General features: G+C 50.0%; 1 protein-coding gene across 1 annotated transcript; it reads left to right on the top strand.

Annotated features, from left to right (window-relative positions):
* The first annotated feature begins 7,728 nt into the window (after window positions 1-7,728).
* On the top strand, window positions 7,729-14,559 carry RND1 (Rho family GTPase 1). The gene is made up of 5 exons (XM_041735419.1): window positions 7,729-7,953; window positions 8,700-8,787; window positions 11,462-11,571; window positions 12,436-12,570; window positions 13,452-14,559. Exons 1-5 carry the CDS (start codon window positions 7,834-7,836, stop codon window positions 13,695-13,697), a joined length of 699 nt encoding a protein of 232 aa, XP_041591353.1. The 5' UTR covers window positions 7,729-7,833; the 3' UTR covers window positions 13,698-14,559.
* Window positions 14,560-18,062: the final 3,503 nt, after the last annotated feature.

Here is an 18,062-nt window from a genome sequence, read left to right as displayed (position 1 = left end):
CCTGGGTGGCTCAGTCAGTTAGGCATCTGCCTTCAGCTCAGGTCATGATCCCAGGATCCTGGGATCGAGCCCCACATCAGGCTTCCTGCTCAGCAGGGAGTCTGCTTCTCCCTCTGCCCTTCACCTCCCTCATGCTCTATCTCTCTCAAATAAATAAATATCTCTCTCTCAAATAAAAAATCTTTAAAAAAAAGAAAAGAAACAGAGAAACTAAGTTTCCTTATAGCCATTGTCCTGCCAAAACACATTTGCCTCACTTTCGCAGGCAAGAGATGTGGGGCGAGGTAGGGGAGAGTTATGTCCATCTTTGCCTGATCAAGAACAAGCGGATCAAGGAGCCCAGGAGAGGCTCCCCAGGGAGGCTGTAAGAAGGAGGACCAGGGAAGGCAGAGGAGGGGAAAGGAATTGCCACCTAAGAGGATGAACAAGTGGCTGGACTTGGAAGTAGCTCTGGCTTGGGGTCCACATCCTTGTCCCACTCACTCCCATGTTTCTGAGGTGTTTTCTTCTCTTAGGATCTGCCCCCACACAAGGCCTCCCTCCCACTCACCCAAGCAAGGAGCCACCTGGTCCTGCCCAAGCCCCGGTGGTGGCAAGAGAAGGCAGGCAGACCTGCAGACTGGTCTCACCAGTCTCCTGCCCCAAACATCTGCTCCAGGTGTGACTGTGCTGAACTTTCTCTGGCTACATCCTGTTCTCGTGTTCAGACGGAACACAGGCTTCTTCCCCTATTTCCCCCGCTGCCCTACCCTCTGCCATTGCCATACTTTCCTCCTAAATCTCAGTCCAGCTCACGGAGCTCTGTGTGTGTGTGTGTGTGTGTGTGTGTGTGTGTGTGTGTGTGAGCACGTGTGTCTCTTCTCCTCCTGTGTACATCTTTACTCACACACACATACACCTGCATTCACAGGTCCTCTTTCCAGGCCTCAATCTCTTGCTTCCAATCCATTCCATTCCCTTAGAACATTCCCTATCCCCTGGCCTCCTCTCAGCATCCTCTTCTTGTTTTACATCATGACTCGGTGCTAGTTCCTCCAGGAAGTTTTCTCGGGAAATTCTCTTTACTTTTGTTTCTCCTTCTACTGTCTCAGCAGATTCCTGTAACAACATGCAGCTCCCAGGAAGGGGAGTAGAGAGCATGAGAAGGAGAAAAGCCCCAGGAATGGGCCTGGCACGCACTGCTAGGCTTTGGTTTTCTCCTGTGGAACTCAAACAATTTCACAGAATACCAACATCAAGCCAGGCCACTCTCTGACCATGATGGATCAAGAACAAGACTTCCCTGCAGTTACATTCAAACCCAGACAAAAACAAGAACGTTGTCCAAGCCACAAATATGAACAAACACCCCTCATCCTAGCCAGTGGCAGTGGTTGCGTTCTCTCCCACCCATCCCACTCTTGGCCCAGTTGTACCCCTCCCATCTCGTAAGATTTATTAAGTTTCCCAATCACAGAATTCCCCAGCCTTCTGACAACAGACTCTCACTCACTTCCTTGATCTCTCCCTCCATCCGTAAATGTAAGTCCAAATACCAAGTCCTTTCTATCACCCTTTCCCTGCATGCCCACAGCTCCACCTCGGTGTGTGTTCTCCTTGTTGAAAGGAATCCTTGCACCAAATTTTGTTCCACTAACACTGTTGCTGGTCTTTGACTGGAGGTCGTCGACAATCAAGAGCAACATGTAGGTTCACACTTTATGTAATTTTTAAACTACAGACTCCTATATCATGGTTTTAGGTGCATTTTATGGTATTTATTTATTTATTTGATTCTTTTAAAAGTTTTATTCATTTAAGTAATCTCTGTACCCAATACCGGGCTCAAACTCATGACCCTGAGATCAAGAGTCACACACTCCTCCGACTGAGCCAGCCCCTTATTTTATGATATTTCAGCATCAGATTTTCTTTCCTGATCATGTTCCCAGGCAAAATGCCCCCCCCACCCTCCCACTCTGAATCATCCTTCTAGTCAATTGGATTGATTCTTCAGTCATTGGGCATGCTTAGCATTTCCCTGCATCCGTACTCTTGCCTCGCCAATCTTATATCAGAATTGAGACCCTGCGGATGCTCTGGTAGTTCAATTAAACGTCTGATTTAGTTAAGACTCTTGGTTTCAGCTAAGGTCGTGATCTCACAGTGATGGGATGGATCCCCAAGTCTAGCTTTTAGCTCAACATAGAGTCTGCTTGTCCCTCTCCCTCTGCTCCTCCCTCCCTCTCTCTCTCTTGCTCTCTCTCTCAAATAAATAAATAAATATTTAAATTTAAATGAATTTATAAATTTATTCCCAGCTGAGCAGAGATCCCGATGTGGGGCTCAATCCCAGGACCCTAGGATCATGACCTGAGTCAAAGGCAGACTCCTAACTGACTGAGCCACTCAGGTGCCCCAAGAAATAAAATCTTTAAAAAAAGGTTTGAGACCCTCTTCCATCGCCTTCCAGATCTTGTAGATCTGACCCCTCCCTCTTCCTCACTTCCACTGCACTTTTTTTTTTAAAGATTTTATTTATTTATTCATAGACACACACAGAGAGAGGCAGAGACACAGACAGAGGGAGAAGCAGGCTCCATGCAGGGAGCCCGATGTGGGACTCGATCCCGGGTCTCCAGGATCACACCCCAGGCTGTGCCAAACTGCTGTGCCACTGGGGCTGCCCTGCACTTGGTTTTAAATACCCAAAGGGCTCTTGCTTTATTTCACCTCATAGTTGTAAACTCTCTGAAGGCGAGCACTGAGTCTTGAAAACTTGGTTAGCTCTCCATGGGCTGTTCCAGCTAAAATGCCTGGTCAAAGGTCAAAGGTTCCCAAGTGCTTGGAGCCAGAAATCCTAGAGATCATGAGAAGTTGTGGCTTTAGACTAAGGAACAGGGTACCCAAGTCCTTTTTTTTTTTTTTTTTTTTTAGATTTTATTTATTTATTCATGAAAGACACAGAGAGAGAGAGAGAGAGAGAGACACAGAGACATAGGCAGAGGGAGAAGCAGGCTCTGTGCAGGGAGCCTGATAGGGACTCGATCCCAGGACCCTAGGATCCCAGGATCATGACCTGAGCGAAAGGCAAATGCTCAACCACTGAGCCACCCAGGCACCCCACACCTGAGTCCTATTAAGGGAAGGGGAGAAAGGGCCTTGTCTTGCCAGACTCATAGGGGATGCAGGGAGCAGGTTGCCTGAGAGCTCTTTGTAACAATCCCTAGAGCAGAGAAAGACTGGGCTTGTGTACCCTCTGGTAGGGATCTGAGTGAATTTGAATTTGTCATCACCCTAAACACCTTTGTGTATTATGTCACTGTCCCAGATAAAGAATTTATCAGAGTAATCAGAGCCAAAAAAAGATAGGGCAGTCCCGAGCTTTCAACATGGTGTACACACACACACACACACACACACACGCACGCACACACGCACACACGCACACACACACACACACTATCCAGGCTAGTGGTTTTAAAACTGTGTTCCCTGTAGTTTGCTCCTGGGAAATACTCCAAGAGGGGTGGGGAGGCTGACTGAGCCCTACTCCAAGTCCCTCATTCTGATTCAACCAGAGCACTTTGAATTTTCGTCTTTTTTGTGTGTTTTGGGATTCTACGTAAGATTTAATTTGTAAAGGAGCTTTTACTACATGTAAACAACATGAAGATGCAGTCAGCAAAATCCAAAATATGAAAGACACTGTTGAATAAACAACTTGGTTTTGGGGCACCTGGGTGGCTCAGTGATTGAGCATCTGCCTCCAGTGCAGGTCCTGATCCTGGGGTCCTGGGATCGAGTTCCACACCAGGTTCCCCACAGGGAGCCTGCTTCTCTGTCTGTGTCTCTGCCTCTCTCTGTGTGTCTCTCGGGTATAAATAAACAAAATCTTAAAAAAAACTACTTGGTTTCTTCAACAAATAAGTCACAAGAAAAAAAGGAGGATGAACCTATGAAATAAAAGACATTTAAGAGCCATATCAACCAAATTCAACGTGTGGACCTTGTTTTAGATTATATCAATGTATGACACAGTTGGGAAAATGTTAACACTGGCTGGATATTTGATGATACTAAGGAGTTATTATTTATTTTTGGCTGTGATCATGGTATTATGGTTATGTTAATACACTCCCTTTAGAGGTGAGTACTGAATTAAATGATACAATGTCTAACATGTTTGAAAATCATCCAGTACAAGAGGTGTAGGGAACGGAAGTGGGTAGGGAGGCATAGATGGAGCAAGAGTATGTTGATAATTATTGATGCTGGGTGACAGGTGCATAGAGGTTCATTGTATTATCCTTTCTCCCTTTTTAAGTGTTTGAACATTTCCACAGACACAAAAAAAAGTTTTTTTAAAAAAAAAAATAAGCTAAAGGGGACTATAGAAATAAGATTTGGAATTATAACTTATTTATTTATTTATTTATAAGATTTTATTTATTCATGGGAGACACACAGAGAGAGGCAGAGACAAGCAGAGGGAGAAGTAGACTCCCTGAGGGGAGCCCGATGCAGGACTCAATCCCAGAACCCGGGGATCCCGCCCTGAGCCAAAGGCAGATGCTCAATCATTGAGCCACCCAGGTGTCCCACTTTATTTTTTAAAGTAATAGATTTATCGAGATATGATTCACATGCCATATAATTCGCCAAGTTAAACCGTACAATTCAGTGGTTTTTAGTATATTCACAGAATTGTACAACCATCACCTGATCAGATTTAGAAGATTTTCATCACCCCTCAAAGAAACCTGGAATCCATTGGCGATCTCTCCCCATTCCCCTGGTCCTGACAGCCCCAGGCAGCCACTTACCTACTTTCTTATTCTTCAGTCCATCCATTCGGAACATTTCACACAAATGGAATCAGACAATATGCGGTCCTTTGTGCCTGGCTTCTTCCACCTTAAGATAAAGTCTTCGAATATAACCTTGTCTTAAACTTTTCTGGCCCAGATAAGAAAGAGCCGCCTTGTAAGTTTATTATTCTGTCTATGGATTTTTAAATACAGACCCTTGGAAGAGGTTTAAACAAACTTAGTGCAGGGAATCTGACTGAAAGAAAGAAAGAAAGAAAGAAAGAAAGAAAGAAAGAAAGAAAAAAAGAAAGAAATATAAAGGCTAAGAACCCCTTCTCTAGTCCAGACTCCTCACATTGCATTCAAGGAATGATCCAGGAGAGGGAAGTGACTTATACAAATGGTCCTAGCAGCTTGTTAAGGGCAGAGCAGGGTCCAACATCCACACCTGCTGAACTTTGGCTCCATCCTCTGTTCAGGTTGCCACGCTGCCTTCTGACCTAACACTCACACACATCACTTTCTCCACCACAACTCCTAATCACATGACTCATAAAATCTCTTTGGACACATCTTGAGCATCAGCCATGATGGGGGCTGCTTTGTCTCCCAGCTCAGGCTTTCTGCTGCCCTGCCCTGAGATGCAGCCACCCAGGGAAGAAGAACCAGTGTTAGCACCTGCTCCCAGAACTTCTATCTCAGAGGAGCTCAGGAATAGCAATCTTGTTAGAAGCCAAAGGAAGCTGTTGGAATAGCAGGACCAGTTTCTTTGGAGTTGCTGGTGGAGAGAGTTTATGGGGGGAAGGCTGGTGGGAACATGGGAGAGAGAGAGGGCTAAAGCCTTTGGGGCTGTCATTGGAGGGAACCAAGTTAAAGGTTAAAAGGATGTATAGGAACCCCACGGAGCCCTCCAGAACGGAGTCCAGATAAGACTGAAGGTGAAGAAGAGGAGGAAAAGGTCAGGCTGAGGGAAAGGACTCCAGGTTGAGGCAGTCTATGATCATACAGCTGTTCCTGGAACTCTCCCAAACCGTGCGTATGGGCAGTTTGGAGAGGCTGTCAGCCTGCTGACAAAGGACAAGAAGAGGACAAACTCTACAGAGAGAATATCATCTGAAGGCTTAGCATGAGGCCTCAGGGATGAAGACGGAAAAAAACTTCCAGAGAGCCTGGGAGTAGAGGCTATGATAGCACCTGGATAACTCTTAACTACTCTGGAGGTTCCCTTAGGTGATCCCTGATCCCTGAGAGGGCCAGCTCAGGAGATGGGTAGAGAACCGTGCACTTAGTCCCAGAGCCCTCAGCCAAGTAACTTGGACTTGGAGGCCACAGGATTTGACCAGAGGCACACGGGCTGGGCGATAGTCTCAAAATACCTTCCATTGTCCTGTCTATAGTGAGCATTGGGAATCTCATTCTTAGAGGCCTGTCCCTTTGGGTCTGGGAAAGGTTTTTTAATTAATATTAATTAATTAATTAGTTTGTTTAGAGCACAGGCAGGGGGAGCTGCAGTGGAAGAAGGAGAAGCAGGCTCCCCACTGAGCAGGGAGCCTGATGTGGGGCTCAATCCCAGAATTCCGAGATCATGACCTGAGCTGAAGGCAGACGCCCAACCCATTGAACCACCCAGGCATCCCCTGGGAAAGGTTTTTAAACATCCTTTATATCAAGGGAAATATCCCTGGCTGGGGCAGCAATGAAGGTAAAGCTTGGATGGGAGAAGACCCAGGGCATGCTCCAGATGCGCGGAGTTTGACAAGGAGAAGAGACCTAAAGATAAACTCTGGGGTGCTCTCATTTTTGCCCCAAATCAGCTTTACTCCAATCCCTGATCCCCAGGAGGCCTGATTTAGACTGTCTTCGGTCCTGAACAATCAGTGGGCTATTCAAGCTGTGTATATCCCATGGCTCTGTCTACTGGAGAGGCTCCTTAACATGCAAGGGCTCTGAGGGACAGGGCTGGGAGGCAGTTACGTAGCTCCTCTCAACCTTGGGTTGCCCTCCAGCCTGCTAGTCCCAAAAGTCCCAGGCCCAGTCTTCCAGTCTGGACTTTAACCAGGTGACACACAGAGTGTGTTGGTATTAGTAGGTATCGGCCTGGAACTGGACCCGTGCCTGATTCATCCAGGAAGCTGAACCCAGGCAGCAGAACAAACACCCTTAAGCAGCTCCTGCCAGGCATGGGGTGAGAAGTTATCTGGCCAAACAGACAGGGACTTTGTTTGCTCTGTTCTCCTTTTTCTCTCATCCCCAGTTGCCAACTCGCTCGTTCCTTTCTCTCTGCCCATCTCTGGGTCAGGAACTCTGTGGGTTTTTTCCAGATGATGCAAGAAGACTCTATCTATCTATCTATCTATCTATCTATCTATCTATCTATCATCTATCGTCAATCTATCTATCTAGGTGAAGGTGATTCCAGACTTGGGTGTTGAAAGAGGCACATCAGGGGCTGATAAGGGGGTACCGCAGGAGTCCCTGGGAGAGGAAGCCAGAAGTGGTTTGGATGAAGATTAGATGAAACAAAGGGGTCAGAGATCTAGGGGGCCACCCTGCCACCCCACCCCGGGTGCCACCTATGGTTGAGGCAGAGCCTGCTTTTCTCTTGGGACAACGCCAGCTTGACCTCATTTTCTGCCTTCGTGGCCAGTTTGCTTTTGACACTAGTTGATGGACACTCGAGACCATTAATTTTGCTTCACGTCCCCTCCCCCCTTCCTCATACAAATGCAAACAGCGTGGGAATCCCCTTGCAGAGGAAGCAACGGTGCGGCTTTAAGAGAAAGGGAAGGGAGGACGAGGGCACTGACTCAGATTCTCCTCCCATTGGCTGCTGGAGGGGATCCCACCTCGGGGATTGGCCGTAGCAGAGCCCGCCTCCTCTTGTGATTGGCTCAGCCGGGGCTATATAAGGCGGCCGTGCCGGCCCCCTTTTCATTTGGAGGGAGGCGAGGCGAGGCTGCCGGCTGGCTCTCCGCGCCCAGACGCGCCTGGCGCAGCCCTCTGGTCTCTGAACCCGAGTGCGAGTCGTGCGGAGGCGACAGCCATGAAGGAGAGACGGGCCCCGCAGCCAGTCGTGGCCAGATGTAAGCTCGTCCTGGTGGGGGATGTGCAGTGCGGGAAGACGGCGATGTTACAGGTGTTAGCGAAGGACTGCTACCCCGAGGTGAGCCGCCCGCCCTCCGACCCCGGCCCTCGCCGGCCGGCCGCCTGCGTGCTCCCCGGGGCCAGACCCCCCGCGCCCAGGGGCGCGACCCGACCCCGGCCCGCCGCCCCCCAGCCGCCCGCTGCAGGACCGCCCTGCCTCCGCCTCCCCTGAGACCTGTTCCACTTGTGCCGCCCCGCCGGCTCCTCGGCTCCTCGTCACCTCTTCACCCGTAGGCCCCGATCACATGCCCCCCCCCCCCCGAGTCCGCTCCCGGGAGAGGGACCTGGAGGCTCTTGAGAGTCTGGGGTGTCTTCTTGACGTAACACCTGCCGGTCTCCTCATCGCATCCTCAGGTTCTGCAGGCGGGCTTCTGCCCTGCGGGGCCGGCGGCGGGAGGACGTGCGGAGCTAGAATTGGCTTGTGGCTCTAAAACTGGGGGGAGTCTGGGGACGACAGAAATCTGCGTGTTTGCCTCCCTGACCACCCACCTAGGGATCTGGGGGCTGGGGGGCTTGCCCCCCCGCACCCTGGCTGGAAGTCGCTCAGATTTCTTTTTGCCTTGGAGCAAAGTGTCTGTGCCTCTCCTCTCCCCTCCTTCCCATGTGGCCCCTCCTGCCCCCAGGTATCACCCCCCTTCCCTGCCCCTTAGCTCCTTGCACTTCGGGTCCTCGCTAGGGTGGGTGGCTCCTGGTGCAGCCGGCACTACCCAGAGGGTTAGGGGAGTAGGTTTGCTCAGAGAGTGACTAGCCCCTCTCTCTTCACAGACATATGTGCCCACCGTGTTTGAGAATTACACTGCCTGCTTGGAGACAGAGGAACAAAGGGTGGAGCTCAGTCTCTGGGACACCTCAGGTAAGGCTCCTGGCCCCAGATGCCCCCTTCCCGCCCCCACTGATCTGCTCCAGCTGCTGTCTTTAAGAGATTGCTTCCCTCTTTGATGGGGAGCAGCGTGTATGGCGCTGGCCAGGTAACCGACAGAAGGGGACCTGAAGATTCCTTGGTTGGCGGGTCCGGGGGTGCAGAGCAGATGAGCCCCAAGAAGCCACTTCTCTGGCTCTGGCTCCTTCTTTCAGAGGGCTGGGGTGGTGAGGTGTATGGACCCGTGAATACAACTGGGGGACGGGCTTCTCTGTTTCCACTCCCTGACTCTGTATCCCCCCCACCCCACCCACCCCGCCTTTACTGCCCCAGAGCAAAGCTAAATTAAGAGGCAGGAGTCGGTGCTGCTGGAGGCAGTTGTGGTTAAGGCCCCAAGACAAGCCTGCTTTGGGGAAATACTGCTCCTGCCTCAGTTTTCTCTCCTGCATTCCATCTTGGGTCACTGCTGTCCGCCTGCCGCAGCTCCGTTCCACTTGTCATACCGCTGCGGCTCAGGGATGAAGCGATGCATCATCGATGTTTTGGAGGGTGGGGGAGATGGCTTTAATATGGGGCACAGTCTCATTGTAGATAGTGGCGGGGGGGTGGTGGTGGTGACAATCACCCACCCCCACCCCACCCCACCATACCGGGCTGAGGTAGGAGATGCCTGGTCTTTCTGGAATGTAGAAAGCAATATTTTCCCTCTCAATCCTAAACCCTCAGTGCAAGGCTGTCCTTTGCTTTGATTCTGATCCCTTCCCATGATCTCTTTTACCCCAGTTCTTTTTTAGTAGACTGGGCTCAGAGTCATAATTAAGGACTAGGAGCCAGGCATAACAGAAAGAAAAGAAAATCCACCCTCCAAAAATGCAATATTCAGGCTGAGTTTAAAGAGGAACTGTGTAAATCACTAGGGGCTTCCTGTTACATATAATAAATATGCCATCCTACTCCTCCAAGAGCTGTTGTTCCCGTGATCTAATTTCTGAGGTCTGAAAAGATTAGGGGTAAGGGGTAGATAAACAGAAAATAAGACTTCCCCTTGCTTCCCCCCCTCCCCCAAACAAAGCAAAACAAAAATTCCTCCACCTGGTGCGCCTTCCTCCGTTGCAGTTCCAGGGCTTGGGAGGCAGGGTTCTGGCTATCCTGGACTGTGCTATGCTGGCTGGATCCGACTGGAATGCAGCTCGGCTGCATGATGTATGGGATTTTGTCTGCCCTCACCCTGCCCACCTCTCAGTCTTCCCAGAATCTTACTGCAGTTCATCTCTTTTTACTACCACTGCCCCAAAGTGCCCCCAGCCACCCCCGCGTCAGACTGCAGCCCTTGAATCCCCTTCCAGATAATGGAAAGTCAGCAAAGTGGTGTCTGTTCCCTGCATCACATCCCCACCCCACCCCCAATTTCAGAAAGGATGCAGGTTACCAGTCATCCTCAAACTCCTTTCAAATTAGGTGCCCACAAAGAAGGAAGGAGTGGTAGGGGTGTGTGGGATGGGGCTTCCCGACACTGGGGCCAGGGTTGAACCTGTTCCCATTATTCACTTGCTGGTCTTAGGGGAGGGGGATCGCCTGAAGCCAGAATGGAGGCCTCTTGCCCTCCCCACCTCCCCTCCCGTCTCCTCTCCTCCCTTCTCCTCCCCTCCCCTCCCTTCCCCCTTCCTCAGTGCTGCAGTGCTCCCTTCGCTCAGTGCTCAGTGGTGCCTTGCTAAGACCCCACCTCAGAGAGGGGATGGGGGTGGATTGCCTAAGGGGCAGACAGTTATCACAACTCCTCTTTACTCTTTTTTTTTTTACAACCAACCCCCCACCCCATCTTGGATTCCCCCCAGTTTCCATGGCGATTGCGGTGCAGGGAGAGGGGCTGCTTGCTATTCTGAGCACGGATTGTCTGGGTTCCAAATCTGCTACTGTTCCTTCCCCAGGGTGGAGGGGGGGAGGCTGAGCCCCTAGCATTCTCCCATACTGGACCACCTGGGTCTGCATTGCCTGCTGCCCTCCCAGCGGAAGGACCCTTGCCCGAGCCTCCAAATCCCTAGCTATTGGTGCTGCTCTCTTTGAAACTGCCTCCCTGAGATCTTGGGGGATAGGGGCTGCAGCTTTTTGTGGGGAGAAAGAGTAAGTCACTGGGTCCGTGATGTTCCTCCTCCCCTCCGCCAGCCTCCTAGAGTTCTGACCCCATGGCAAAGAAGCAGGGCAGCCAGTTATGTAACAGGCAGGTTTGTTTCTTCTTGGAGAGACCCTGGAGCAGAAGCAGGGAGCAGAGGTTGGGCAGCAGGCAGACTCTAGAAGAGAGACCTGAAACAAGCCCTGGTTTCTCTGCAGGGGTGGGAGCTTCCTCCTCTGGGACTCAGAAAACTGGTAGACCTTAAATTAAGTGCACCCCAGGAGACCCAGACAGGGCCAAATGATATTCTACTCCCCCCTCCCCCGCCTTTTATTTCCCCTTTCCCTTTTTCAGGACTAAGGAAGATGGTATTTTTGTACTGCTTTCTGGCAGGTGGTCAGGTCCCAAGCTTCTAGGCTGCAGCATGTTCCCCTGGGAGATGGGTGCGGCCAACTCACCTAAGGACCGAGAGTGGTATTCCCAGGGCTCTGTGGGCTTAGGCCCATAGCGAAGGGCAAATGCCATGACTCACCATCAGCTCTTTCTCCCACATACCAGGATCTCCCTACTATGACAATGTCCGTCCACTCTGCTACAGCGACTCAGATGCAGTATTGCTATGCTTTGATATCAGCCGACCGGAGACCGTGGATAGTGCACTCAAGAAGGTCAGTGTGGATAACTGTGCCATCTCTAGCTCAGCTTGAGAACAAAAAAGGAATCCTTGTTGCCTAATCCCCTCATCTGTAACATGAGGAGATTGAGGCCAGGGAAGGAAGAGATTTGCCTGAGACCATACTGTTAGCTACAGCTCTGGGACGAGAACCCAGATCGTGCCCCCCATGCCTCCTGCCCTCTCCCTATCCTGCTCTGCCAGAGGCCCAGCAAGGAAGGGTGGTATTGAAGACTCAGGAAATGAAGGATCGAGAGGGAGAACCTTTCAGTGACAGAGTTTGAAGGTTGGAGATGGGGTCTTGTGAAGGCAGCTTCTCTGGAACTTGATCCCAGGCCCATCAGGACTGGGCAAGCCAGGCAGACCCTTGCAGAAATGCTGAGAGGAAATGCCTGGTTTGGGTGGCAAAGTCTGCCGGTCCTGAAGAGTCTCAGAATACCTTGTGGAAGTAGTTTCCTAGAAGACTTTGGGAGTATCTCCTTTTCTTGGGAAGAGACTGGTTGGCTTCCTCCCTATTCCTCCTGGCTTCCTGGAAGCCTTTTCACTGGGTGGAGGGGGCAGATCCACGTCCCACATGCTTGGCAGAGAGAGGGGAGGAGATTTTGCTCCTGGGCTTCCTTTGGTCAACTGGGCTGTTGAATAAGGGGACAGGCTCTCAGGTCAGTACTCCTGTGGCCCCAAAGGCCTCATGGGCAGGAAGATGATGTAATTCATGCATCGGTGACGCCATGTGACTCAGGGAGGGCTGGGCTGGTGATAAGCTGGATGGCGTGTATGATGTTGCCAGCTGGGCTTCTCCAGGTACCTGTTAGCCACTGACTCTTCTTCCTTCTTCCTTCCCTTATTCATGGCTCTGCAGTGGAGGACAGAAATCCTAGATTATTGTCCTAGCACACGTGTTTTGCTTATTGGCTGTAAGACAGACCTGCGGACAGACCTGAGCACGCTAATGGAGCTGTCCCACCAGAAACAGGCACCTATCTCCTATGAGCAGGTGTGTGTGTGTGTGTGTGTGTGTGTGTGTGTGTAGACACACATATGTGTATTAAGGGTAGGGTGGGGAACAGTATAGACAAAGGACTGGACATGTGGCCCTTGCTCAAACTCACTATGGCAAGGGAGAATTGGTATTCTGGGGGGCTGTCTCTAATCAGCAAACCAACCATCTGGATAGGGGCGGGAGACAACTGTTTACCCAGTTTATGCCGTAGGTTGGCAGGTGAGCCATTCCTGTGTGCACCAGGATTTCTCAGATTGTTTTTTGTTGACCACTGGCATTAGAATCACTAGAGGTACTTGTTAGAATTCCTGACTCCATACCTAGGGAGTCACTTGGGAGAAAAATACAGAAATTGTGTTTTTAATGAAATTCTGGGATAATCTCTTTTGCACATGGGAATGTAGGGATTTCTTTTTTTTTAAGATTTTATTTATTTATTCATGAGAGATACAGAGAGAGAGAAGCAGGCTCCATGCAGAGAGCCTGATGTGGGACTCAATCCCGGAACTCCAGGATCACGCTCTGAGCCGAAGGCAGATGCTCAACCACTGAGCCCCCCAGGCATCCTGTATGGGTCATTTCTTTTAAGCCAGTGGTTCATGTTAGAAGCATCCGAGTAGCTCTTAAAAATATGAATGCCTCCCCACAGAAAGGCTGATTTACTTGGTCTGGCATCAGTATTGTTTTAAAAGTGCTACAGGTGATACTAAGGTGCATGTGGGCTTCACCTTCAGCAAATTGTCAGCAGAGGGGGTGGTGGGAGACTGGGCCACGGGTCCCATCTGGAGTAGCCCTGGGGAGTGCCACCGGGCATAGAAGGCAGTGTCTCAGAGCCACGAGGGACAACCACATTGATGACTTCACTCCCTCTGCAGGGTTGTGCCATAGCCAAGCAGCTGGGTGCAGAAATCTACCTGGAAGGCTCGGCTTTCACCTCAGAAAAGAGTATCCACAGCATCTTCCGGACGGCATCGATGGTGTGTCTGAACAAGCCCAGCCCAGTGCCCCCAAAGAGCCCTGTCCGAAGCCTCTCCAAGCGATTGCTTCACCTCCCCAGTCGCTCCGAACTCATCTCCTCTACCTTCAAGAAGGAAAAGGCCAAAAGCTGTTCCATTATGTGAAGTGGGGGTTAGAGAAGGGAGGCAACCTCCCACTTCCTCCCTTGGGTTGCAGAGGCACAGGGAGAGGGAGGATGGGACAATTTAGGACACTGGACATGTGTTTTTCAGATGGCCATGGTGAGGGCTTGGAAGGAGACAGGAATGGGACGAGGAAAGAGCCAGGCCCGGCTTGAGGACCTGACACTGAGAAAGAACCATCACACCCCAAGCCAGGCACTAGGTTGTGGTGGGGGCGGCTGCCCCAGTGTCTCCCCCCCCCCCCGCCCCCGCTCCAGAGGAAGGAAAGGTGTGGGGGCCTGGGGGGCATGCTGGCCTCATGGGCTTGGGGGCCTACGGGAGCCTCACCTTCAGCATCATGCCTCTTCCACACAGCGCTTCCATGTGGGCCAGGGGATGGGAGGGGTCCCCAAGCCCTTCCCTTCCCCTCTGAGGAAGCCGCAGAGCAGTGGAGTGGGGAAGCCAAGAGGCAGCTCCCTTGGGAGCAGAGCCCAGGTGCTTCATAACTGAAATCAGAAGGGCAGGAGCTGGTCAGAGCCCATGAGAAGGAAACCTCATCTTCGCATAGCCCATGCCTCACGGAGAGGTGACATCATACATCCATATGCTTCTCACCTAAGTCCCCAGGGTCCGAGGGAGAAGCCTCCAGACCCCCTTCTCTTGCAGTGTGGGGGTGGTGGTGCTGCAGGGGGCAGGGCTGGGTGGGGGTCACCAGACTTTTTCTGCCCTTAGGGCAGTATAGCTGGCATTTGTTTTATAGACTCTTGTCTTTGGAATTGGGGGGAGGGGGGAGCGTTTCAATCTGTTATATGTTCTGTGTTTAAAGAAGAAAAACCTATTTATTAATGAAAAATATAACACATATAAAAGAGTTGGCTCTGTTTTCTTAGTTTCTTTCTCGATTTCCTTAGTCTGGTCTTTGATAATGAGGAAGAAGCTATCCTGGGGCCCTTTTTATGGGTTGCAGAGTGGCTGCCTCCACTGTTTCCTCATCTCTAACAAGGGTCTCCCTTTCCCCCGATCTACTACATCCCCCAAATCCTACCCGAGTCCAATAAGCCGATGAAGAGCTCGTTAGCCCCAGGGCAGGGTTCTTCAACCTTGGAACTAATGACATTTTACACTAGATAATGCTTTGTTGCTGGGGCTATCTTGTGCATTGGAGGATGTTTAGGAACATTCTTGACCTCCACCTGCTAGATGACAGTAGCCTCCCAACTCCCTCCCTGTTCTCACAACCAAAATGTCTCCAGATATTGCTAAATGTCCTCAGGGGCAAAATCACTCTTAGTTGAGAACCATTGCCCTAGATAGTCTAGAGGAGTGAGAGAGACAAGGTTTGGCGAAATCATCGGTAGAGGATCCAAGCCACTGAGATTCTAAACCCTGCAGAAGGTGGGATAGACTGAAGCCAAGGTTGGGGGGAGGTTCCTGGGGTTCTGGTTTCCTCTGACTTCAAGGAGAGGTAAGGTCTTTCACTTTCTTGATGCCCCTCCCCCCCTGCCAGTTCCATTGCCTGTTGATGGCAGCTCAGGGGCCTTAACATCCCTTCCGTTCAGTGACTTACAGCTCTTTTTTCCGAGTTTCATAGTGTGCTGGAAATAAAAAGTTACTTTGTATGTATTGAGCACTTACTGTGTGCTCAGCCCCTTGCTGAGAGCTTTCCCTACATTCTCATATTTAACCTTATAATAGCTAACATTTGTTATATGTTTACTATGTATGGGTCAGGGGGCACTTAGGAGTTCTTTCTATATTACTTAATCCTGTGACAACCCTATGAGGTACTCTACCTCCTTTTACAGACAAGGAAACTGAGGTTCAGAGAAGTTAGTTAATGTGCCCAAGGCCACACAGTTAGAAAGTGATAGAACCTGGAGACAAATCCACCAGCCAGACTCCAGAATATGCACTTTTTTTTTTTTTTGTATTGCTCTCCTATTCTGTGAGGCAAGAAATGTCATTATCCCTATTTTATAAATGAAGAAATAGAGAAATCAGAGATGCTATATAACTTGCCCAAGATCATACTGCTAGTAAGTAATGGAGTCATAGTTCAACTGGGTCTGGTCTCAATGTTGTTAGCCATGTTGTAAAAGCTAAATAGGAGACTCTACCTACAGTCCTTACTAGAATATAGTTCCTCTGTCTCCATCTCCAAAGATGCATGTTTGTGAAAGAACTCGCAGGGTAGGACAAAGTGTATGAGTGTCCTTTAAGCACAACGTCTTACGTGTGTCGTGAGAAAGCTGTGCACAAAGAGTAGGGGTGTCTACCACTGTGAACTTGAACAAACTGCATCACCTTCCTGGGTCTCAATGGACTTATCTGTAAAGAAGAATTGTAGCCTGGAAATAGGGGGAAAGCATGGATGCCCAATTTAAATGAACCTAGAGTTGAATTCTGGTTTCATCCTTTTAACTATATTGCCATTGAAGGCGTAATCAATAAAATGGTGATAATACCCACCTCATTTGAGTGTTATAAGAAATAAGTAAGTAGGGGATCCCTGGGTGGCTCAGCGGTTTGGTGCCTGCCTTCGGCCCAGGGCATGGTCCTGGAGTCCTGGGATGGAGTCCCACATTGGGTTCCCTGCATGGAGCCTGCTTCTCCCTCTGCTTCTCTCTCTCTCTCTCTCTCTCTCTCTCTCTCTCATGAATAAGTAAATAACAAGTAAATAAAATCTTTAAAAAAAAGGAAAGAAAGAAGTAAGTAGGGACGCCTGGGTGGCTCAGCGACTGAGCACCTGCCTTCAGTCCAGGGTGTGATCCTGGAGTCCTGGGATCGAGTCCCATGTCCGGCTCCTTGCATGGAAGCTGCTTCTCTCTCCGCCTATGTCTCTGCCTCTTTCTCTTTGTGTCTCTCATGAATGCATAAACATTATCTTTTAAAAAAGAAGCAAGTAAGTAATACAAGTTAAGTGTTCAGCACAGAGTTGGGCACTTGGGTTCTCAGTAAATACCAGAGCGGCTGCTCTTCAGGCGTACACCTTTGGTCTGATCGTTGAAGTTCCATTCTGTGAGTGCAGAGCCCTCTAGTGTTCACTGCGTGAGTTACATCTCCTAGATCTCCGACCTCCTTCCCCTTCAGATCTTTTTAATAAAATAAAACATTGAGTTAAATCATAAAAGTATAGGAGATAGAAATTCTAATTGGAGCTATCTAGGGTAAATGTGGGCAAGTCGAAGGCTGTAGTGTTCTAAGAGCAGAAGCCCATCTCTCCTGGGGTTACTTTGGGCTATTGTGTGTGATGTTCAGGATTATTTGGGTCTATCCTCAGGCTCTGTTTGAAGAGAACTGAACATAAAATCAGAGAGAGAAGCCAGCTCTACAGCCACGGGTATTGAAACCCAAAAGCTGCCAATGGGAAGATGATAAAGGAGAGGGTGTTTAGACATTTCCTGGTATCTACCTAAACCTTGCAAAGTTTAGGGTTTGTTTGTTTGTTTGTAAGATTTTATTTATTTATGACACACACACACACACACACACACACACACAGAGACACACACACAGAGGCAGAGACACAGGCAGAGGGAGAAGCAGGCTCCATGCAGGGAGCCCCATGTGAGACTCCATCCTGGGCCACCAGGATCACACCCTGGGCTGCAAGTAGCGCTAAACCGCTGAGCCACTGGGGCTGCCCCAGGTCTGGGGTTTTCTGGGGTCTGGGGTGGGACTGGTGAATGATGAACCATAAGATCAAAGAGAAACCAAGTAAACATACAATTTGGGGGTAGAGAAGGCTCAGTGGATGACAAGGAGGTTGGGGGGGGGGGTGGGACTAGAAGGAAGAAAGAAGCAAAATTAGGAAGGTAGCCCAATACCTGGCCAGAATCCCAAGGGCAAGAAAATAAGGAAGCCAGGATCCTATTTGGAATGTTGAGAAAACAGGTGCCACAGCCCAGGTGATACCATCCTTGCAGGAAGAACTCCGTAATCCGCGTATGGGCTCATTTTGAGTTGGCACAGTAACTGGGGGTTGTTCCTGCGGGACCAACGTTGCTAATACGTCCTCCTGAATCTGGGATAGTCCCACGCAATGCATTGTCCCGCCCTCATTGTGAAATACTAGGCTACTCCTGTAACCGAGCCTTTAGTTTGCCTACCTGTAAAATGGACTTAAATCTACCTCGGATTTTTTTTTTTTTTTTTTTTTTTGCAAAAGTCCTTTTCCACAAACGGCACAGTATGTGTTGTTATTGCAGTTGTTAGTCACAATTAAGCGCTCTCGCTATCTAAGGAAGCCCCTGAATTCCTTCGTCGGAAGCCCCAGGCCATGGCAGCCTAGGAGCACCGCGCGGCGAGAGCACCTTGGGCTTGGAAGCACACCCACAGGAAACGGAGTCCCGCAGGCTCAGATGTTCG

This window comes from Vulpes lagopus, chromosome 21 (assembly GCF_018345385.1).
Source record: "Vulpes lagopus strain Blue_001 chromosome 21, ASM1834538v1, whole genome shotgun sequence".
NCBI lineage: Eukaryota > Metazoa > Chordata > Mammalia > Carnivora > Canidae > Vulpes > Vulpes lagopus.
The sequence above is the reverse complement of the archived record's forward strand: the minus strand, read 5'-3'. Positions and strand labels throughout refer to the sequence as shown.

Bases quoted from the DNA above. Each gene is read 5' to 3' on its own strand.
- RND1 (XM_041735419.1), top strand. From the start codon at position 7,834: ATGAAGGAGAGACGGGCCCCGCAGCCAGTCGTGGCCAGATGTAAGCTC. The intron at 7,954-8,699 runs GTGAGCCGCCCG...CTCTCTTCACAG, and splicing joins CGAAGGACTGCTACCCCGAG to ACATATGTGCCCACCGTGTT. The intron at 8,788-11,461 runs GTAAGGCTCCTG...CCCACATACCAG, and splicing joins CAGTCTCTGGGACACCTCAG to GATCTCCCTACTATGACAAT.